At 39.5% G+C, this 24,407-nt stretch overlaps 1 protein-coding gene across 2 annotated transcripts in view; it reads left to right on the top strand.

Annotated features, from left to right (window-relative positions):
* The window catches only part of ddah1 (dimethylarginine dimethylaminohydrolase 1), a 188,655-nt gene extending 165,084 nt beyond the window's left edge, over window positions 1–23,571 (top strand). For both annotated transcript variants that reach the window (XM_072914693.1, XM_061975677.2), the window contains 2 exons: window positions 6,505–6,648; window positions 22,711–23,571. In XM_072914693.1, coding sequence (XP_072770794.1) covers window positions 6,505–6,648; window positions 22,711–22,827 — 261 coding nt within the window. In that variant the 3' untranslated portion in view covers window positions 22,828–23,571. The remainder of the gene's footprint in view (window positions 1–6,504; window positions 6,649–22,710) is intronic.
* Window positions 23,572–24,407: the final 836 nt, after the last annotated feature.

The following is a 24,407-nucleotide window of genomic DNA, read 5'->3' as shown; positions in this document are numbered from 1 at the left end:
AAAAATACTTCCTGACCATAGCAAAAAAACTAGGACAAACTCAAATTAATTCATACTTGCAAATGAGACTCGGAAGTGTAAGAAAACAAGACAGCACAGTTGTAAATATCAGCTCATTATTAATTGTTCATTGAAATAATCATATTTAATTGAGTACTGATACCAATACTGTTCCAATGTGAAAGGTACCCATCCCTAGTCATAATTACTTATTTCTCAAAAATATAAACCATAATGACTCTAGAAAAATATTTATTCTAGATAGCTTTATTGGAAATATTGTCCTGTTCTATTGCTCCATTGGTTCGGAATGATCTTTGACAAAACATAACGTTTATGTCTTACTTGCATCAGGTATCTTGCAAAAGTCAGCATTCCCCTCACATTTCAGCCACTATTTTCTACAGGCACAATTAGAGATGTTCCATAATATCGGACTGCCGATATTGTCGGCCGATAAATGCTTTAAAATGTAATATCGGAAATTATCGGTATTGGTTTCAAAAAGTAAAATTTATGACTTTTTAAAACGCCGCTGTGTACACGGACATAGGGAGAAGTACAGAGCGCCAATAAATCTTAAAGGCACTGCCTTTGCATGCCGGCCCAATCACATAATATCTACGGCTTTTCACACACACAAGTGAATGCGACGCATAGTTGGTCAACAGCCATACAGGTCACACCGAGGGTGGCCATATAAACAACTTTAATACTGTTACAAATATGCGCCACACTGTGAACCCACACCAAACAAGAATGACAAACACGTTTCGGGAGAACATCCGCACCGTAACACAACAGAACAAATACCCAGAACCCCTTGCAGCGCTAACTCTTCCGGGACGCTACAATATACCCCGCCCACCTCAACCTCCTCATGCTCTCTCAGGGAGAGCATGTCCCAAATTCCAAGCTGCTGTTTTGAGGCATGATAAAACAAAATAATGCACTTTGTGACTTCAATAATAAATATGGCAGTGTCATGTTGGCATTTTTTTCCATAACTTGAGTTGATTTATTTTGGAAAACCTTGTTACATTGTTTAATGCATCCAACGGAGCATCACAACAAAATTAGGCATAATAATGTGTTAATTCCACGACTGTATATATCGGTATCGGTTGATATCGGAATCGGTAATTAAAAGAGTTGGACAATATCGGATATCGGCAAAAAATCCATTATCAGACATCTCTAGGCACAATACAATATATATGCAACTTGGATACAATGTATAGTGCTTGTATAGTAGTATAAAAGTACGATCCACTGAAAATGTTAAGGTCAACACGCAACCATTATTTTCTCAATAGTTGGCTTAGTAAATGAGTAAATCTCCACTTTTACAGCAAAACATAAAAATGACTCTGTAACAACTGGTGCACCCCAGGAAAAGTCGTCTTTGCTATGGTGAAAAGTTAAACAATAATAACTGTAATTGTTGGTGGAGTCATGATTACGTCTGCCATCTGCCATCTCCTAATCCCCCACTGTATACAGGAGAGTTCAGTGGTTACGCACATAAAGATTGTTTTCATTTAGCTCTGCTGCAGGCACATCACACTCCTCCAAGTGACCTTTAAATCCCTCTGTTCACGCACATGCACACACACACTAGCACCTCAGAAGACATTACCAAAGTTTCCTTTCCTGCACTCTCAGTCACTACTTGTCTAATGTTAAATCATTTTTCAATTAGACTCAAAATAAATTGACTCTATTATTTTTTTCTTTACATTAGATGGCAGAAGAGTACAGACTGGAGTAGTGTGTTGCTCTTGCCATTAAGTTGGCGAGACCATTACGCTGAATGTGCCAATCTTTTCTTAAGTTGAGCCCTACAAAGTGTTTATACCCTAAGTATTGTACTTGTAACACGCCAGCTGTTTGATTGTAACGTGCATCTTAGTTGTAGTTTTAGATACAGAATTTGGAGGATTAGGTATTGCTAATTACATGTCTATGGAAAATCCAATGGAAATTAGCATCGAGCTAGTACATTTTGAAAAGTGGAGCCTATCTGTACTTTTCAGCACATTTTTCTTGCTTTTTTTGGACAAGAAAAAAGTTAACATTGCCTAAAGACAGTCCAGCTGAGTGCGCTCTGAAAGCTTGACTACTTGTTACACGGCCAAGTGCCTGAGCCGGTGCCGAGTCTGCAACCGGACATGCAACAAAGTACCGATATATGCCATTGTTTGGTTTTGCGCGAATCGATACCCTATAAAAGCACCAAATTCAGTAGCTATCCTTACTTACTGTGTGGAAAACAAATATTTTCCCAAGAATGCATATGGTATTTTGAAAAGTACTGCAAAAACTGAAATCTAGGTAAGATTAAATATCTCAAATAAGGGTGATATTTGCTTAATTGTCTGTCTGATAAGATGATTATTCTCACTAAGCAGATTTTATGTCAGTGTTTTACTTGTTTTAAGGGTTTTGGTCCTAAATTATCTCAGTAAGATATTACATCTTGTTTCTGAGATTTCATAACCTATATTGAGTAAAACATGCTTGAAACTAGAATATCAACTGTTGCAAAGCTCTATCATCAACACTCACAAGTATAAAACTACTTTTTTAAAGTAATCATTTCTTATTTCAAGCATGAAAAAAAAGTCATGACTTTGACACAATTGTGTCTCATATTAAAACAGATGACAGCCAAATGGACTTTGCTGTTTTATTTTCAATGAAACAATAGAAAATACGTACTCATATAGTAGTACAGTTGTTATTAGTGAGAATATACCTATTTGAAGGTATTTTTGGGTTCATTGAGGTTAGCTAATTTTACTTGTTTTGGAAAGTCTTGACAAGCCAAATTTTCTTGTTCTATTGGCAGATAATTTTGCTTAGTTCAAATACAATACCCCTAATTTATGTATGTTTTATTCTTGTTTTTGAACACTGACTTTTTGCAGTGTAGATGTTTGTGTTTTATTGGGCGACAGACACATGCATTTACATGAATTCCCAACATTGAACAATAACAACATGTTGAAAAGAGAAACTGGAGATTGTGATGTATCATGTTGTATACTTGCATGTTCGAAATAAACTCAAACTCAAACTCAAACTCAAAACTCAAGGTACTTTACCTTAAATGTTGTACTAAGTGTGTATGTAACAGATTCCAGCTGGTGCAGCAGTTTGAGGGTGCTGGACTATGAGCTGACACCTCAAAGCTTTTAGCTCATTGCCTAGCTCTGCTGCACTTAAATCACATTCACCTCTGACTGCACTGATCACCACCGTTACAGCCGTGTGAGGGTATGTTGGTAAAACTCAATCACCGATGCCTTAAAGCAGGGGTGTCAAACGGGCCGGATCAGGGCCGCGAACAGGTTTTATCCGGCCCACGTGATGAGTTTGCAAAGTATAAAGATTAGCTTCTTTTTTTCTTGTTGGAACGAAAGAAACTGCTGTTTTAAATGTGTCCACTGGATGTCACAATAGCAATTTTGTTAGGCAAGCAAACGATTTATACCGGGGCCAAGCAGGAGGTACACAGTTGAGTTGAGTTTGAACATGCAAGCATACAACATGATACATCACAATTTCCAGTTTCTCTTTTCAACATGTTCGAAAAGGAGTAGGAAGAAGCAGAGCTTATTTAATCCTACCCCTTTTCTTTTACATAACAGCTGCTAAGACTTTTTGTTCACTTCCTGTTCACAATTTATTCACGATATACTCCATAAGTAATCACAATAAAAATAAATAAATAATAATAATTTAATAATAATAATTGGTGAAGTAAGTCATATTTCATATGATGAGATAAGTAAGTTTATTTTGAGAATGAATGAATGAATGGATGGATGAAATAAATTGAGAATGTTTGTCATGGTTCTTGTTCTTTGTACTTTGTAAACACTTTAAGTTTGAAGAGTTTCTTGAAGTGGATCATATTAGTACATTGTTTGATTGCTTCGCTTAATCCATTCCATAATTTAATTCCACATACTGATATACTGAAGGTCTTAAGTGTAATGTTTTGAATTACATTTTTCTCTAAGATTATATTTCTCCACTTTTTTTGAGAAGAATTGTTGTATATTCTTGGGTAGCAGGTTATAGTTTGCTTTGTGTATAATTTTAGCTGTTTGCAAATTCACTATGTCATGGAATTTCAGTATTTTTGATTAAATAAATCAAGGATTTGTATGTTCTCTATATCAAACATTATGTTTTATTCTAACTGATCTTTTTTGTAACACCGTTAGTGAATTAATTGCACTTTTGTAGTTATTTCCCCATATTTCTACACAGTAACTCAGATATGGTAACACAAGCGAGCAGTAGAGAATATGAAGTGATTTTTGGTCTAGAACGTGTTTTGCTTTATTCATTATTGATGTGTTTCTCGCTACTTTATGTTGTATATTTTTTACATGAGATTTCCAGTTCAATTTATCATCAATCATTATACCTAGAAATTTGGTTTCATTTACTCTTTCAATTTCTACTCCGTCTATTTGTATTTGTGTTTGACTTTCTCTTCTACTGTTACCAAATAGCATTATTTTAGTTTTACTGAGACTCAACGATAGTCTGTTTTTGTCAAACCATCTTTTTAATTTGTTAATTTCTTCTGTTATTTGTATTATCTTCTGTGTGTCCTCTCCTGAATAAAACGCTGTTGTATCATTCGCAAATAATACTAACTTTAAATCTTTTGTAACTTTACAAATGTCATTTATATAGACATTGAATAATTTAGGTAAAGGGTGACTGTGGCTCCTCTTCCTCCTCGACCCACATCAAACTTAAAACCTGCCGTTTTATGTCTTCTGCTTCGAACATCGTTATTTGGCACCCTTACTCCCCCAAAATGTCTCTGTCAAACACGAGAAAAGTAAATTTAGATTTAGATTTATTGGTCCCCTTAGGGAAATTCATTGTCACTGCCGTACATTTAAACAATAGACATTACACATCACAAAAAAATAAAAAATAACAAAAAGACATCATACATGACCAACACACATTTACAGGCTTGTCAGACAGGTCGGCCGAGCCTGCTGTTAAAGGCGGCTATAGCTGCAGGGATAAGGCTTTTCCTGAGGCGGGCCCTCCGGGATTTGATAGTTCTGTACCTGCGCCCTGATGGTAGTGGGATGATGTATTGAACTTAACCCCTTTGAATAGTTTTTACCTCAGTTTCTTACGGTTAGTTAGTGAGTTAGCTCTGGATTGATACGTGGACATGACAAAGGAGGTATTTGATACCTCGAAGAGTTTACACGTTGTGTTTTTTGTTCAATCCCAGAAAGAGTGTGACTTAACGTTTACCGTATTTTTCGGAGTATAAGTCGCACCTGTCGAAAATGCATAATAAAGAAGGAAAAAAACATATATAAGTCACACTGCAGCCCGGCCAAACTATGAAAAAAACTGCGACTTATAGTCCGAAAAATACGGTAATCCTGACTTTGTAGATACACTGAGACCAAGCCTAAGCTCATTGTGTTTTTGAAGCTGCACCAATTTCCTCAGAATTTTCAACAAACTTGAAGTGCTTTGTCCAGAGGATTATTTGTGATTGGTACTTTTTCAGAATGTGCTTGTTCCATTTTTGGTCAAAGTAAAACAAAGAAAGAACTTGGAGTTGTCTTTATTTTCAAGTTATCATGCCATGATTTGACCATTACAGCCTACTTGGGAATAGATTTTCTTCCATGTGGCCCCTGAGCTAAAATGAGTTTGACACCCCTGCCCTAAAGAATTGCACTGGTCATTGAGTTGATAGCTCTGTTGGTTAGCACTCTCGAGTCTAAACCTGTAGACCTGATCTTTGTTCCTGGGCAAATCTGCGGGTTACAAAAAAGAAGCCAGTTTCTCACAAGAGCTGCTGAAAAAGCCCCAATGGAGTAGCAAACACAGCCCCTTCCAACACACACTTTTGTATCCAACCACCAAAACATCCATCACACATAACTTAGTCATGAGAACAGAATAAACTATTCTCAGCCCAGTAAGGCAGTATACACCATTTTTAGAGGGGGAAAAGGATCATATTGTCAGGTCTATATCAGGCTTTGAAAAATTGTTTTTAAGATTCTTTTTACGACTGTTGACATTTTGAATATGCTTTCGACTCCCCTTCCCTTTTTGTCCCAGTAGTATCCGTCCGCACATGTTCCACTCGTAAACATGAGGAGACACCTGCCTCTCTTCTGGTCATAACATCCTCACCCACCGACCACCTCCCGCCCCCACTTCCTCTTGGCAACATGGGAGTCGTCCGTCTCAAACTCTCTCCGTGCTCGTCCAGTCCCACCTTCGCCTCCATTCGATTACATAAATAATGTGACATCTGCTGAAGAAGAATGTCTGCTCCTGTGTTCTCCATTAACGCCCCAGGCCCCCGAGAGCGGTTTGGCAGAGCCACGCGGTGCTGACTTAGGATTGCGGCCTTGCTTCTCACTCAAAAAGTGTTTTTTTTGTTTTTTTTCACCTCTATTTCCTGTGTGTGTTTATTTGTGCGTGCAGATCATGCAACAAATGAGTGATCATCGTTACGACAAGCTGACGGTGCCTGATGACCTCGCTGCCAACTGCATCTACATGAATCTACCCAATAAAGGACATGTGCTTCTGCATTGTACACCAGAGGAGTTTCCCGAAAGTGCAAAGGTAACAGTTTGCTTGTTAATTTAGTGTGACGGTAGCTCAGGACTTTGAAACCAGGCGGTTGGGGTTTGAGTCCTGCTGCAGATAAGAAAGAAATGCGGCGAAGCAACAATAAACAAACTTCCCACATAGTGAATTACACAACATATCACCATGACTGAAACAAATGTTAGAGGCTTGGACATGATTGGTGTAGTAAGGTAAGTATTCTTAACCCTTGTGTGGTGTTCGGGTCTGTGGGACCCGTTTTCATTTGTTATTAAAAGAAAAATGATACAATTAATAAATTTTTCAAACTGAGACTCACTGATTTTGGCTTATTCTCGGTGAAGAACATATATCAGAATACATATTTAAAGGGGAACATTATCACCAGACCTATGTAAGCGTCAATATATACCTTGATGTTGCAGAAAAAAGACCATATATTTTTTTAACCGATTTCCGAACTCTAAATGGGTGAATTTTGGCGAATTAAACGCCTTTCTAATATTCGCTCTCGGAGCGATGACGTAACAACGTGGCGTCACATCGGGAAGCAATCCGCCATTTTCTCAAACACCGAGTCAAATCAGCTGTGTTATTTTCCGTTTTTTCGACTGTTTTCCGTACCTTGGAGACATCATGCCTCGTCGGTGTGTTGTCGGAGGGTGTAACAACACGAACAGGGACGGATTCAAGTTGCACCAGTGGCCCAAAGATGCGAAAGTGGCAAGAAATTGGACGTTTGTTCCGCACACTTTACCGACGAAAGCTATGCTACGACAGAGATGGCAAGAATGTGTGGATATCCTGCGACACTCAAAGCAGATGCATTTCCAACGATAAAGTCAAAGAAATCTGCCGCCAGACCCCCATTGAATCTGCCGGAGTGTGTGAGCAATTCAGGGACAAAGGACCTCGGAAGCACGGCAAGCAATGGCGGCAGTTTGTTCCCGCAGACGAGTGAGCTAAACCCCCTATCCACCCTAGCTTCCCTGGCCTGCTGACATCAACTCCAAAACTGGACAGATCAGCTTTCAGGAAAAGAGCGCGGATGAGGGTATGTCTACAGAATATATTAATTGATGAAAAATGGGCTGTCTGCACTCTCAAAGTGCATGTTGTTGCCAAATGTATTTCATATGCTGTAAACCTACTTCATAGTTGTTAGTTTCCTTTAATGCCAAACAAACACATACCAATCGTTGGTTAGAAGGCGATCGCTGAATTCGTCCTTGCTTTCTCCCGTGTCGCTGGCTGTCGTGTCGGTTTCGTCGGTTTCGCTTGCATACGGTTCAAACCGATATGGCTCAATAGCTTCAGTTTCTTCTTCAATTTCATTTTTGCTACCTGCCTCCACACTACAACCATCCGTTTCAATACATTCGTAATCTGTTGAATCGCTTAAGCCGCTGAAATCCGAGTCTGAATCCGAGCTAATGTCGCTATAGCTTGCTGTTCTTTCCGCCATGTTTGTTTGTGTTGGCTTCACTATGTGACGTCACAGGAAAATGGACGGGTGTTTATAACGATGGTTAAAATCAGGCACTTTGAAGCTTTTTTTAGGGATATTTCGTGATGGGTAAAATTTTTTAAAAAACTTAGAAAAATATAATACGCCACTGGGAACTGATTTTTAATGGTTTTAACCATTCTGAAATTGTGATAATGTTCCCCTTTAATGACCACACACCATACACCCCTCCTACACATTTCTATTACATATAAGATGTCCGGGTCCACTGGACCCGGGGCTAATATAAGTGTAGAAATTGATGTTCTGTGTACCACACACACACACACAAACACACACACACACACACACACACACACACACACACACACACACACACACACACACACACACACACACACACACACACACACACACACACACACACACACACACACACACACAGCAGGCCTAGACAGGAGGAGGTCAGAGTGTAGATTTAGATTTTAGATTTAGATTTATTGGTCCCCTTGGGGAAATTCATTGTCACTGCCGTACATTTAAACACTAGACATTACACATGTAGGTACACAGAACATCAGAGGGTCAAATGTGCGAGAAAATGAGAGCAGACTGTGTTGACAAACAATGTTGCAACCTTGTGTGGGAACCACAGGTGCAGAAACACAAAAGAAGAATCCCTGTGGGATGCAGAAACTGGCAGAGAAATTTTCCGTGCAACGTTCATATTGTTGTTACTCAGCCAGCGTTTGTGGGTCTGATGGACCCGTTGCATTTTGTGGCTTTTAATGCCTCACAATCAAACACTTTTATGTTAAAATACTGAACAGATGTTTACCTTATCCCAATAAACATATGTTCAGTATTTTAACATAAAAGTGTTTGATTGTGAGGCATTAAAAGCCACAAAATGCAACGGGTCCATCAGACCCACAAACCCTGGCTGAGTAACAACAATATGAACATTACACAAGGGTTAAGGAGAATGAGAGTTGAAGAAATATTGATGTTGCCAAGGCAACATGCTACTCAACACCAGCCATTTGCTTGGCTAAGACGTGAACAAATAAATCCTGGACCAAACATCAATGCATTAAGTCAGGGTTGTCAAGTTAATTTTAGATCAGGGGCCCATGGAGAAAAATATATTCCCAAGTGGGCCGGAGTGGTAAAATCACGGCGCGATAACTTAAAAATAAAGACAACTTCAGATTGTTTTCTTTGTTTAAAAATAGAACAAGCACAATATGAAAATGTTGTTTTTTTTTGTTTTTTTTACACTTACACGTTGCGGTTATTAGTATTCTATCTTTATTTGTAGTTATTTATACTTTCTGATTATATTATGTGATAATGTTCATCAGTCAACACATTGTTGTTAATTGTCAATCTATCAAGATAAAAAAATATCAAAGTCAAATTACATGATGTTATTTATGTAGTTTGCTCATTTTCCTCGACTTGTGCACTAACGTGTTTTTTTTTTTTTTTTTACATATGTAGCATCATCTACAAAGATACAAAGAATTGCTGTTGCGACATCTAGTGGACACATTTAGAACAGCAGTTTCTTTCATTCCAAAATTTCGGCTCATTTTTATACTTAGCAATCTCATCCCGCGGGCCAAATAAAACCTGTTCGCGGGCCTGATCCGGCCCCTGCATTAAGTACTGTATGTATTCTTAACACCATCCATTACAGGCCAAAAGTTTGGACACACCTTCTCATTTCAATGCGTTTTCTTTATTTTCATGACTATTTACATTGTAGATTGTCACTGAAAGCATCGAAACTATGACACCTGTGAAGTGAAAACCCTTTCAGGTGACTACCTCTTGAAGCTCATCGAGAGAATGCCAAGAGTGTGCAAAGCAGTAATCAGAGCAAAGGGTGGCTATTTTGAAGAAACTAGAGTATAAAACATGTTTTCAGTCATTTCACCTTTTTTTGTTAAGTACATAACTCCACATGTGTTCATTCATAGTTTTGATGCCTTCAGTGACAATCTACAATGCCAATTAAAAAAAAAACCATTGAATGAGAAGGTTTGTCCAAACTTTTGGCCTCTACTGTATATGTTTTTTCCACATATTAGCCGCACTGAACTATACGCCCCGCATATACCGGTACCAAGTAAACCACTAACATAAAATCTGCTTAGTGAGAAGAATTATCTTATCAGACAGAAAATAAGCAAATATCACCCTTATTTGAGATATGTAATCTTACTTAGATTTCAGTTTTTGCAGTGCGGACATTTACCCGTGAAAATATAGAGAAGCTGCTGATGGAGATACTGTAGAAGTCCGCTCTCCAAGGTTAATACTGTACATTATTACGTCATAAAACTACAGTAGTTCTTTGCATTCCATTCTATTTTATTGTTTTTGATACAGTATTTCTTATCTTAAAGTTAGATTTTTTTCTTTTTAAAAAGCTGTTAAAATTGTTGCGTGGTGGTCAGGGGGTGGGGGAGGTAAGCACCGAAATAATTGATTTTATTTCAATTTAATGGTCGACGCTGTCTTTCGAAGTACGAGCAGCGTCACAGAAACAATAAACTCGTATCCCAAAGTGTCACTTTACGTTCACATGTTGTTTTGCCACAAATCTGGCCTCTTTTCGCACACTAAAACAAAGCAAACGCTGCAGGATATCTTTGTAAACGTGCGGGTTGATCACCCTTGATCAACTCGCAGTGGGCGATGCCCCTCACATCGATCAACAAGAACAGTCCTGGAACTTCTGACACACCTTAGAGATTGTTGTGTTGTCGCGTTTAGATCATTATTAGGTGTGTTTGTTTTTTTAGGTGACTTAAACTCCTATAAAAAAAATCTGACAGGATGAAATCCAGTAGCCTGCAGTCTACACGTACAAAACTTCAACCTCAAAATGTGCTCGGCGGTTAAAAACCCCGACCTCGCCAGTTATTTTTAGAAGGAAGAATTTGGAAAAATATGCGTCTTTGGATTGAGAGCCCCGGCAGAGAGTCAGTTTTTCTCCCAGAAGATAAACTGACAGGATTCATCATGGTCATAAAATCTATTTTTCTATCACATTCTTTCAGCTTTGGTCGCGCCTCGACGGACCATCTGGCACAGTAAGAAATGAATATCTGTACCATGATCCAGTTTTCTGCAAAGTTCAGACCCACCAGGATTTGGCTAGGTAATAGGTAGAACAAATATAAATAGCCGTAAAATACCAGAGTTGATTTAGTTTTTCATGTCTTGTTATACAGTTGAGCTACGATCAGATGTAACAATATTGCAGTTATTCCGCTTTATATCGCCACATATTATCTTCCTCAGGCTATGCTGGTCTATTTTTAGTTGCATAAGAGCTGCAATAACAAAAATCATGGGGCCAGGAGACAGCATTGTCAGGTACGAAGGGGGAGGGAAGGATGTATTTATTGGTGAAGAGTAGGGATGTCCGATAATGGCTTTTTGCCGATATCTGATATTGTCCAACTCTTTAATTACCGATACCGATATCAACCGATATATGCAGTCGTGGAATTAACACGTTATTATGCCTAATTTGGACAACCAGGTATAGTGAAGATAAGGTACTTTAAAAAAAAAAAAATAAGATAAATAAATAAAAACATTTTCTTGAATAAAAAAGAAAGTAAAACAATACAAAAACAGTTACATAGAAACTAGTAATTAATGAAAATTAGTAAAATTAACTGTTAAAGGTTAGTACTATTAGTGGACCAGCAGCACGCACAATCATGTGTGCTTACGGACTGTATCCCTTGCAGACTGTATTGATATATATTGATATATAATGTAGGAACCAGAATATTAATAACAGAAAGAAACAACCCTGTTGTGTGAATGAGTGTAAATGGGGGAGGGAGGTTTTTTGGGTTGGTGCACTAATTGTAAGTGTATCTTGTGTTTTTTTATGTTGATTTAATAAAAAATAAAATAAAAAAAAATTAAAAAAACGATACCGATAATAAAAAAAACGATACCGATAATTTCCGACATTACATTTTAACGATAATATCGGACATCTCTAGTGAAGATTGGTAGACAGCTTTAGAACGCTCACTTTGGAGATAGAAATGCATCAGACAAAAGGCACCCGGGAAATCTAAGGAGTTTGACCCCAACCATTCCTGATCCAACATATACATTTCAACTACAGTCAAATAGGAACTACTTTGGACATGGATATATCATAATCAAAGGGAGATTCACTTATGTTGTTTTGGTGGACAACCTTCCGAAATGAACCCTACAATACATAACGTATTTTCTGGATTATAGAGCGCACCGGTATATAAACCGCACCCACAAAATCTTAGAAGAAAAAATATGTTTCCATATATTAGCCGCTCCAGACTATAAGCCGCCGATATTTACGTTGTGAAATTAGTTATTTGCACGGAAATATTTTGTAAATGTTTCTTTCACATACCTTATCTGTTTCCAAATGGTGCCTGTAACACTGCAGTAAAACGGCCGGTCAAACAAAACAGACGTCATCGTCATGGACCCACAAGCTGCAGAAGCTAGCCCTTCAATCAGCTAAACTAGGGGTGTCAAACGTACGGCCCGAGGGCCGGATCAGGCCCGCGAACAGGTTTTATCCGGCCCGCGGGATGAGTTTACTAATTAGAAAAATTAACCTGAAATTTTTAAGTGAAAGAAACTACTGTTCTAAATGTGTCCACTCGATGTCGCAATAGCAATTCTTTGTATCTTTGTAGAAGATGCTGCATATGTAAAAAAATAAAATAAACCACATGTTAGTGCACCAGTCGAGGAAAAGGAACAAACTACATGAATAACATCCTGTAATTGGATTTTGATATTCCATCCATCCATCTTCTTCCGCTTATCCGAGGTCGGGTCGCGGGGGCAGCAGCCTAAGCAGGGAAGCCCAGACTTCCCTCTCCCCAGCCACTTCGTCCAGCTCTTCCTGTGGGACCCCAAGGCGTTCCCAGGCCAGCCGGGAGACATAGTCTTCCCAACGTGTCCTGGGTCTTCCCCGCGGCCTTCTACCGGTCGGACGTGCCCTAAACACCTCCCTAGGGAGGCGTTTGGGTGGCATCCTGACCAGATGCCCGAACCACCTCATCTGGCTCCTCTCGATGTGGAGGAGCAGTGGCTTTACTTTGAGCTCCTCCCAGATGGCAGAACTTCTCACCCTATCTCTAAGGGAGAGCCCCGCCACCCGGCGGAGGAAACTCATTTCGGCCGCTTGTACCCGTGATCTTGTCCTTTCGGTCATAACCCAAAGCTCATGACCATAGGTGAGGATGGGAACGTAGATCGACCGGTAAATTGAGAGCTTTGCCTTCCGGCTCAGCTCCTTCTTCACCACAACGGATCGATACAGCGTCCGCATTACTGAAGACGCCGCACCGATCCGCCTGTCGATTTTACGATCCACTCTTCCCTCACTCGTGAACAAGACTCCTCCTCCACTTGGGGCAAGATCTCCTCCCCAACCCGGAGATGGCACTCCACCCTTTTCCGGGCGAGAACCATGGACTCGGACTTGGAGGTGCTGATTCTCATCCCAGTCGCTTCACACTCGGCTGCGAACTGATCCAGTGAGAGCTGAAGATCCTGGCCAGATGAAGCCATCAGGACCATTTTTTATTTTGATAGATTGAAAATTAACACCAATGAGTTGACTTATGAACATTATCACGTAATTTATTCAGAAAGTGTAAATGACGACATATAAAGATGGAATACTATTACCGCAACATGTAAGTGTAAAAATTCCCCCGACAACATTATGATTTGTACATTTTCAGAATGTGCTTGTTCTATTTTTAAACAAAGAAAACAACCTGGATTTGTCTTTATTTTGAAGTTATCGTGCCGTGATTTTACCAGTCCGGCCCACTTGGGAGGAGATGTTTTTCCATGTGGTCTCCGATCTAAAATGAGTTAGACACCCCTGAGCTAAACAGACTCAATAACTCCACGGTGACATTTTGGTGAATTTTTTAAAGTAAAATAATACTAAAATAATACAAAAAGAATGCCGTTGTAAGTCATTAATACTTACACAGACGCTTGCAAACGTGTTAGCATATTAGTTAATGCTAACCGATGCTAGCTTGATTACATTACAATAACACGTACAAATATGTATGAAAACACTACGATGTGATGATTTAGTACCGGTAAGTATGAATCGTTTTATTCATAATGTAAAACTTACAAACAATGCTTGGAGTGATTAATGACGAAACCATACATGTAGAAACGCTATGAACGACTAGTAGACGGAACAGGATGTATACTTCCGGTTCAAAGCACTAAACAGAAGGAAATACTGTAGACACATAACAAGCATCACCTGCAGTGAGCGAACTTCTCCAAAATATGGCGCCGTAGCACAAACAATAACACACCTTTTCAGTCTCTGTGGGTGTTTTATGAAAAGTATTTGTTGAATACAAAATATTATGGCTGTTGACGACGAAACATCTATCAATTAGCCGCACCGTTTTATAAGCCATAGAGTTCAAAGTATAGGAAACATGTAGCGGCTTATAGTCCAGAAAATATAGTAATTACTGATTAATTTGGTAGCATGGATAGGTAGAAAAAAAACTGCAACACTTGTGCGTCTCAGCGAGAGGAGGATGAAGACCCTCAGAGGTTTTTTACTGCAAGCATTAGGAGCACCAGAGTCCGCCATAATGCAGCATGAGATCAAATGTGTTCTGTCTGTCCCTCTGGTTGTGCTAAACTCAGTTTTAATGCACAGCGAGAGTGAGGGTGGTGTCAAGGAATTTATTAGAAAATAATGTCTTATAGGAAATGAGACACTTTCCTGCGAATGTCTCATTGGAAAAGTCTCTTCTGTTCCCAATAAAAACCATAGGATGTCATAAAGATGCCAGAATTAATCCATCTGAATGTGCAGAATGACTCAAAATAACCATAATGTCTTCTGCAACACATTTTGGGCAGTTTGCATGTGCAAATAAGCACTTGCTTGTTATACCACATTTGTTAAAACACAAAAGGGGTGACAGTTCTTCTTTTAATGTATAGGAAAATAAGTGAAGTGAATTATATTTACAGTCGCGATCAAAAGTTTACATACACTTGTAAAGAACATAATGTCATGGCTGTCTTGAGTTTCCAATACTTTCTACAACTCTTATTTGTTTGTGATGGAGTGATTGGAGCACACACTTGTTGGTCACAAAAAACATTCATGAAGTTTGGTTCTTTTATGAATTTATTATGGGTCTACTGAAAATGTGACCAAATCTGCTGGGTCAAAAGTATACATACAGCAATGTTAATATTTAGTTACATGTCCCTTGGCAAGTTTCACTGCAATAAGGCGCTTTTGGTAGCCATCCACAAGCTTCTGGCAAGCTTCTGGTTAAATTTGTGACCACTCCTCTAGACAAAATTGATGCAGTTCAGCTAAATTTGTTGGTTTTCTGACATGGACTTGTTATTTCAGCATTGTCCACAGGTTTAAGTCAGAACTTTAGGAAGGCCATTCTAAAACCATAATTCTAGCTGATTTAGTAATTCCTTGACCACTTTTGACGTGTGTTTGGGGTCATTGTCCTGTTGGAACACCCAACTGCGCCCAACACCCAACTTCCGGGCTGATGATTTTAGGTTATCCTGAAGAATTTGGAGGTAATCCTCCTTTTTCATTGTCCCATTTAAAGCACCAGTTCCATTGGCAGCAAAACAGGCCCAGAGCATAATACTACCACCACCATGCTTGACGGTAGGATGGGTGTTCCTGTGGTTAAAGGCCTCACCTTGTCTCCTCCAAACATATTGCTGGGTATTGTGGCCAAACAGCTCAATTTTTGTTTCATCTGACCACAGTACTTTCCTCCAGAAGGTCTTATCTTTGTCCATGTGATGTCAGATGAAACAAAAATTGAGCTGTTTGGCCACAATACCCAGCAATATACCTACTCAGTGGCCTAGTGGTTAGAGTGTCCGCCCTGAGATCGGTAGGTTGTGGGTTCAAACCCCGGCCGAGTCATACCAAAGACTATAAAAATGGGACCCATTACCTCCCTGCTTGGCACTCAGTATCAAGGGTTGGAATTGGGGGTTAAATCACCAAAAATGATTCCCGGGCGCGGCCACCGCTGCTGCCCACTGCTCCCCTCACCTCCCAGGGGGTGATCAAGGGTGATGGGTTAAATGCAGAGAATAATTTCGCCACACCTAGTGTGTGTGTGACAATCATTGGTACTTTAACTTTAACTTTAACTTTAATATGTTTGGAGGAGACAAGGTGAGGCCTTTAATCCCAGGAACATATTACATATTCTTCCTGTGCCTAGTTGCTTGCAAACAAAGTTGTCAATTACTAACTAATAACACATTCATTCCTCTTCGGGATTTAAAATTTAAGATCCCAAACTCTCTGAACTTCCGAACCCAGTCATGAAATCTGCTTCTTTTTTTGGAGCGTGACGACACCAAAACATTCTCCAAAAAAAGTCGTCTTGCACTACAGTGTATAATTTGTTGGAGTAGTAGGACTCCACGCAAAATGTCTTTTGGCTGATCGAGGCGTGTGGAAAAGTTTTGTTCCAATATTTCATGCACAAAATCAGAGACTGAAGAGAAGAAGAAACATTTGACTTAAAATAGTTATTCAGAGATTTGTGTGTCTGTTTTTGGGGTCACACTGTATACACCTTTTATGGACAAATATTTGATTGGTTTCCCATTTACAGTATTTTACTTTTTTTGTCTGTAGGAAGTGGGGTTGTACAGTATACCGGTATTAGTATAGTACCGCGATACTAATGAATGATATTTGGTGTAATACCGCCTCTGAAAAGTACCGGAACGCTAAACATGCTTCACTACACACCGTAGCTCACCGGCGTCAAAATGTGAACAAACGCCATTGGTGGATCTACACCTGATATCCACTGTAATGATACAAAGTACAGTAGCGTATATAGTTGATACTACTATGATTACATCAATATTGTTTGGCATCAAAACATCTTAAATTTTAAAATGTATATTATGTTTATACACTCAGGAAATATGTCCCTGGACACATGAGGACTTTGTATATGACCAATGTGGTAACGACTTGATTGATACCCAAATTCGTGGTATCATCCAAAACTAATGTAAAGCATCAAACAACAAGAATAAGTGATTACCATATTTTTCGGAGTATAAGTCGCACCAGAGTATAAGTCGCACCTGCCGAAAATGCACAATAAAGAAGGAAAAAAAACATACATAAGTTGCACTGGAGCCCGGCCAAACTATGAAAAAAACTGCGAAAAATACGGTATTACATTTTAACAGAAGTGTAGATAGAACATGTTTAAAGAGAAAGTAAGCAGATATTAACAGTAAATGAACAAGTAGATTAATAATTAATTTACTTCTCAATGATTTTGACAAAATAATAGAATGATAAATGACACAGTATGTTACTGCATATGTCAGCAGCTAAATTAGAAGCCTTGATTTGCTTACTTACTACTAAAAGACAAGTTCTCTTGTATGTTCACTATTTTATTTAAGGACAAACTTGCAATAAGAAACATATGTTTAATGTACCCTAAGTTTTTTGTTAAAATAAAGCCAATAATGCCATTTTTTGTGGTCCCCTTTATTTAGAAAAGTTGCAAAATAATTTTGGTACCGGTACCAGAATATTGTTATCGGGACAACACTAGTGGAACGTTTTTTTTATGCCCATTTGGTCTGGGTAGTCAGGTCTCTCCACACCAAACCCATCCAAACTTGTCTTTAAGCAGACAAATAGACTTGTGTTCCGTCAGACTTTTAGTAGTGGCTGATTGCATGGCTATGCATTATTGAACAGCTGTTGCCATAACAACAGGAGTTGTGAAATTTGGCGCCGGTGCCAAAAACATTTCTACAGCTCTGGGCTATGTCGGTGATTTTAAGGACTCCAGAGAGAAGTAGAAATGTACAAAGAGTGGGCTAACCTTCGTTTGGCACACTTTCAAAAGGGAAGGAGTATGATGTTCCAATCACCACAGTGTGATGCATGATAGAGATTTACAGGTGTTGTAACCCACTCCCTCCCCAAAACTATTGTTGTTGTTTTTTATTCATCTGGATTTTTTTTAAATACAAGTTACAGTGGAACCTCAATATACAGACCTAATTGGTTCTTGAACAGGGTTCGTAAATAGAAAAGTTCAGAGATCGATGCAAATTTAAACAAAGTAAACATGAATAATGGTTCCCAAGCCTCGACAAAAGTCCATATTTTAGTAAAAGTTTGAACACAACAAAGTGCTATACTGTACTGTATACAAAAAAAAACATAAGGGGGCGATGGCTCAAATTTCTATTTAATAACAAAGTCAAAACAACAACATTTAACTAAACTGTCCTCATTTCAGCCACCCTGCCGACATGCACACAGACCGTCACTAGCCCGAGCCGGTTTATTTTCTTGTCCATTCCTTTTTTTGGACTCATACTAAGCTAGGAATACTAGAAAAATGCTACATATAAAAAGGCTAAAACATACTTTTATTTAATAACAAAGTCAAAACAACAACAACTAGCTGAACCAGGGGCTACCCAAACTTTTTGCCTCCACAGGCCAAAGTGAAAATGTGCCAAAGGGCTGTGGGCCAAAACAGCAATTTTATCATTTCAACATCATCACCTTTGATGAATGTCAACTTATGTTCTCTGTTTGTAACAGAACAGTGGATAAATAAATTGTAAATAAATAATATACCATAATTAAGTAAATAAATATTAAATACATATATAATCATTATCTCAAAAAAAAAAAAAAGGGTTCAAGATGTTCATCATAACTGTTCTTCTGTGTACTTTGTGAACTGTTTGAACAGTCTCTTAAAAATGTTATTTTTTTATTTTTTTATTAAATCAACATAAAAAAACACAAGATACACTTACAATTTGTGCACCAACCCAAAAAACCTCCCTCCCCCATTTACACTCATTCACACTCATTCACACAAAAGGGTTGTTTCTTTCTGTTATTAATATTTCTGGTTCCTACATTATATATCAATATAGATCAATACACTCTACAGGGATACAGTCCGTAAGCACACATGATTGTATTTCTTTATGACAAAAAAACCCCGGTCCGTGGGACACATTTTCAAGCGTTGACTGGTCCGCAGCTACAAAAAGGTTGGGGACCACTGGTGTAGATATGGGATATTGTTTGGTGTGCCGTGGTAAATTATGTAATTTCACCTATTTGGGTAAAAATATTATTTGCAAACCAGTAATTATTTGTGATGTCAAGAGATCGGCAGAGTAACCGTGTAATACTCTTCCATATCAGTAGGTGGCAGCAGGTATCTAATTGCTTTGTAGACATCGGGAACATGATGTGTCGTGATCACAATATGCAGGCGACAGCGGGAGGCAGCGTGCAGGTAAAAAGGTGTCTAATGCTTAAACCAAAAATAAACAAAAGGCATTGAAGCTTAGGGGTGGCTACGCAAAACAAAAATAAAACGGAACTGGCTGCAAAGTAAACAAAAACAGAATGCTGGACGACAGCAAAGACTTACAGCGTGTGGCGCAGCAGACGGCGTCCACAAAGTACCGTATTTTTCGGACTATAAGTCGCAGTTTTTTTCATAGTTTGGCTGGGTGCCTCCAGTGCGACTTATATATGTTTTTTTCGTTCTTTATTATGCATTTTCGGCAGGTGCGACTTATACTCCGGTGTGACTTATACTCCGAAAAATACAGAACATCAGACATGAAACTGCTACAGGAAAATACCAAAAAGAGAGAAAAAGCCACCAAAATAGGAGCGCCAGACAAGAACTAAAACACTACACACAGGAAAACACCAAAATACTCCAAAAAAGTCACAGCGTGATGTGATAGGTGGTGACAGTACACCTACTTTGAGACAAGAGCTACAGTGCATGGTTGGTTATGGTTAGAATTTTTATCCAACAATTGGGGGAACGACTTTTCACTGTCAATATCGGGTGGTGAGTTTAATTTTTTTATGTTTTTTGCTGGTGGTGTGCCTTGGAATTTTTTCAATGAAAAAAATGAGCCTCGGCTCAGAAAAGGTTGAAAAACACTGGTGTAGAGAACTCTACATGCGACTGTTTTGTTCGCCTTTATGCTACTCTCTTAAGTTTATGTTTATGCTTTGCAAATGACATTTTGTCCTTGTTTTGTGGCCAACGTGTGCTTTTGGTGCGGCACGCTACGCTTGTGTTTTTGCCTAAATTTTGATTAAAACTCATCTTGCCTGCAAGCTGCCTGCTGTCCTTGGCATCCTTTTGAATCACAACGACTGCTTTGGTTCTGCGGAATGATAGGCTGACTAACAGACTAGGTTGTTAAGCGCAATTAACAATTAACAAAAGCAGATGCAAAATTTTGATGAACATTTTTGTAGTACAAAACCCAAAACCAGTGAAGTTGGCACGTTTTGTGAATGGTAAATAAAAACAGAATACAATGATTTACAAATCCTTTTCAACTTATATTCAATTGAATAGACTGCAAAGACAAGATATTTAAGGTTCGAACTGAGAAACTTATTTTTTTTTTTGCAAATAATCATTAACTTAGAATTTAATGGCAGCAACATGTTGCAAAACAGTTGGCACAGGGACATTTTTACCACTGTGTTACATGGCCTTTCCTTTTAACAACACTCCGTAAACGTTTGGGAACTGAGGAGACCAATTTTTGAAGCTTTTCAGGGGGAATTATTTCCCATTCTTGCTTGATGTACAGCTTAAGTTGTTCAACAGTTGCGGTATTTTACACTTCATAATGCACCACACATTTTTAATGGGAGACAGGTCTGGACTACAGGCAGGCCAGTCTAGTACCCGCAGTCTTTTACTACGAAGCCACGCTGTTGTAGCACGTGCAGAATGTGGCTTGGCATTGTCTTGCTGAAATAAGGGGGGGCGTCTATGAAAAAGATGTTTTTTTGAATGGTAACATATCTTGCTCCAAAACCTGTATGTACCTTTCAGCATTAATGGTGCCTTCACAGATGTGTAAGTTACCCATGTCTTGGGCACTAATACACCCCCATACCATCACAGATGCTGGCTTTTGAACTTTGCGCCTATAACAGTCCTTATGGTTCTTTTCCTCTTTGGTCCAGAGGACACGACGTCCACAGTTTCCAAAAACAAATTGAAATGTGGACTCGTCAGACCGCAGAACACTTTTACACTTTGTATCAGTCCATCTTAGATGAGCCCAGGCCCAGCGAAGCCAGCGGCGTTTCTGGATGTTGTTGATAAATGGCTTTCGTTTTGCATAGTTGAGTTTTAATTTGCACTTACAGATGTAGCAACTAACTGTAGTTACTGACAGTGGTTTTTTGAGGTGTTCCTGAGCCCATGTGGTGATATCCTTTACACACTGTCGGTTTTTGATGCAGTACATCCTGAGGGATGGAAAGTCAGGGGCGTGCCGCTTGCGTGCAGTGATTTCTCCAGATTCTCTGAACCTTTTGATGATTTTACGGACCGTAGATGGTGAAATCCCTAAATTCCTTGCAACGCCTCGTTGAGAAGTGTTGTTCTTAAACTGTTCGACAATTTGCATACGCATATAAAGTTAAAAGTTAAAGTACCAATGATTGTCACACACACTAGGTGTGGTGAAATTTGTCCTCTGCATTTGACCCATCCCCTTATTCACCTCCTGGGAGGTGAGGGGAGGTGAGGGGAGCAGTGGGCAGCAGCGGTGCAACGCCCGGGAATCATTTTTGGTGATTTAACCCCCAATTCCAACCCTTGATGCTGAGTGCCAAGCAGGGAGGTAATGGGTCCCATTTTTATAGTCTTTGGTATGACTCGGCCGCGGTTTGAACTCACAACCTACCGATCTCAGGGCGGACACTCTAACCACTAGGCCACTGAAACGGTTGTCTGTTGTTTGTTCACAAAATGGTGACCCTCGCCCCATCCTTGTTTGTGAATGACTGAGCATTTCGTGGAAGCTGCTTTATACCCCTGCGATGATGTGGCGACTTGTCCAGGGTGTACCCCACCTTCCGCCCGAATGCAGCTAAGTTTGGCTCCAGCCCCCCCCCCCCCCCCCCCCCCCGACCCCAAAAGGGACAAGCGGTAGCAAATGGATGGATGGATGCTTTGTACCCAATCATGGCACCCACCTGTCCCCAGTTAGCCTGTTCACCTGTGGGATGTTCCAAATAAGTGTTTGATAAGCATTCCTCAACTCTCTCAGTCTTTTTTGCCACTTGTGCCAGCTTTTTTGAAACATGTTGCAGGCATCAAATTCCAAATTAGCTTATAAAAAAAAAAAAAAGTTTCTGAGTATCTTGTCTTTGCAGTCCATTCAATTGAATATAAGTTGAAAAGGATTTGCAAATCATTGTATTTTGTTTTTATTTACAATTTACACAACGTGCCAACTTCACTGGTTTTGGGTTTGGTAAGTGGAATCATACGAAAAAGTGGGGCATACAAAAACTGAGGTACCTGTGTTGTGTATCGCATGCAATAAAGGTACGATTCTGCAAGAAATATTATGTCACTGGTATTCAAATATGACTTGATTACAAAGAAAACAACAGTTGTCAGTCATCCGGTTTTTTGTGTCCTCAGGTGTTTGAGAAGTTGAAAGACCACATGCTGATTCCTCTGTCTAACATGGAGAAAGTGAAAGTAGATGGAGCCCTCACATGCTGCTCAGTGCTCCTCAACAAGAAGGTCGACAACTAAGTGCATTTCGACCAAGTGGAGCCTGCATCCAAGACTTGGTAAAAACCGTCACTGGAAAAAGAGATTTGTTTTTTTTAAATTAACGGGTACATAGTATTAAAGTACATAATCGATACCTTTTGCTTTTGTCCAATCGTGGGACGCCTGTGTGTTTATGATGTGTGTTCAAAGTCCATTGACTTTTTCGACTGCGTTGCCTCTCAACGTGACTGTGAGTGAGAGTTGAGGAAATGACATCAGGAGGTGATGCTTGCGTATGGGCAGGCAAGCAGTGATGAAGCGTGGAAAGAATTTGGTCTGTTGTGTTCAGAGGGGAGGCCTGCGACGCCAGTAAACACTGACTCTTAAACTTGCTCCGTCTTCGTCTCTCACCCACGTTTTTACTAGTGCCTGAAAGACGGGTTTGCATTAACTTAAGGCCGTGACGTCATACTGTCTGGCCGAGGTACCAAGGATGTCGAAGTAGGTCTTACTAACAATGATGTGAAGCATCATTCCCTCCTTGTTATGTTACTACACACAGATTGTATTGTCCTGGCTATTATTTCCTATTAAGCTTGAATTCCGTACTACTTCACCATCATTTTGTCACGCTGCTGATTATAATTACGTTTTATCCCACAGTGGTAGGAATAATGATTGTTGTTGTAATTTAAATGTTTAAACCGAGGTTTTGTAGTTTTCATCTGCTAACAGGTTTTGACCTCTTTGTTTAATAAACAACTATGACACTTATTGTTTAAAGTGAGTTGTTATTTTCTTATTTATGTAGATGTTTACATATGTTACAATTTAAGAGCTGGATAAAGCCAAGAATAAACTTAGAGGCAACAGAACATAAACACAACAATTTAAATACAACAACACCACCTGGTGGCAAGTAAATGAACGCCAAATTTTAATTTATTTTATTTTTTATTTTTTAGTCCTGTCCAGCTTCTCAGGCAAATCATATACCGTATTTTTCCGACTATAAATCACAGGGTTTTTTTTCATAGTTTGGCCGGGGGTGCGACTTATACTCAGGAGAGACTTATTTGTGAAATTATTAACACATTACCGTAAAATATCAAATAATATTATTTAGCTCATTCACGGCAGCACGGTGGAAGAGGGGTTAGTGCATCTGCCTCACAATACGAAGGTCCTAAGTAGTCTTCGGTTCAATCCTGGGCTCGGGATCTTTCTGTGTGGAGTTTGCATGTTCTCCCCGTGACTGCGTGGGTTCCCTCCGGGTACTCCGGCTTCCTCCCACCTCCAAAGACATGCACCTGGGGATAGGTTGATTGGCAACACTAAATTGGCCCTAGTGTGTGAATGTGAGTGTGAATGTTGTCTGTCTATCTGTGTTGGCCCTGCGATGAGGTGGCGACTTGTCCAAGGTGTACACCGCCTTCCGCCCGATTGTAGCTGAGATAGGCTCCAGCGCCCCCCGCGACCCCAAAGGGAATAAGTGGTAGACAATGGATGGATGGATAGCTCATTCACATAGGAGACTAGACCAGTGGTTCTTAACCTGGGTTCGATCGAACCCGAGGGGGTTTGGTGAGTCGGGCTCAGGGGTTCGGCGGAGGTCAAAA

Source organism: Nerophis lumbriciformis, linkage group LG14, assembly GCF_033978685.3.
Source record: "Nerophis lumbriciformis linkage group LG14, RoL_Nlum_v2.1, whole genome shotgun sequence".
Lineage (NCBI taxonomy): Eukaryota > Metazoa > Chordata > Actinopteri > Syngnathiformes > Syngnathidae > Nerophis > Nerophis lumbriciformis.
This window is presented reverse-complemented; position numbering and strand designations above follow the sequence as displayed.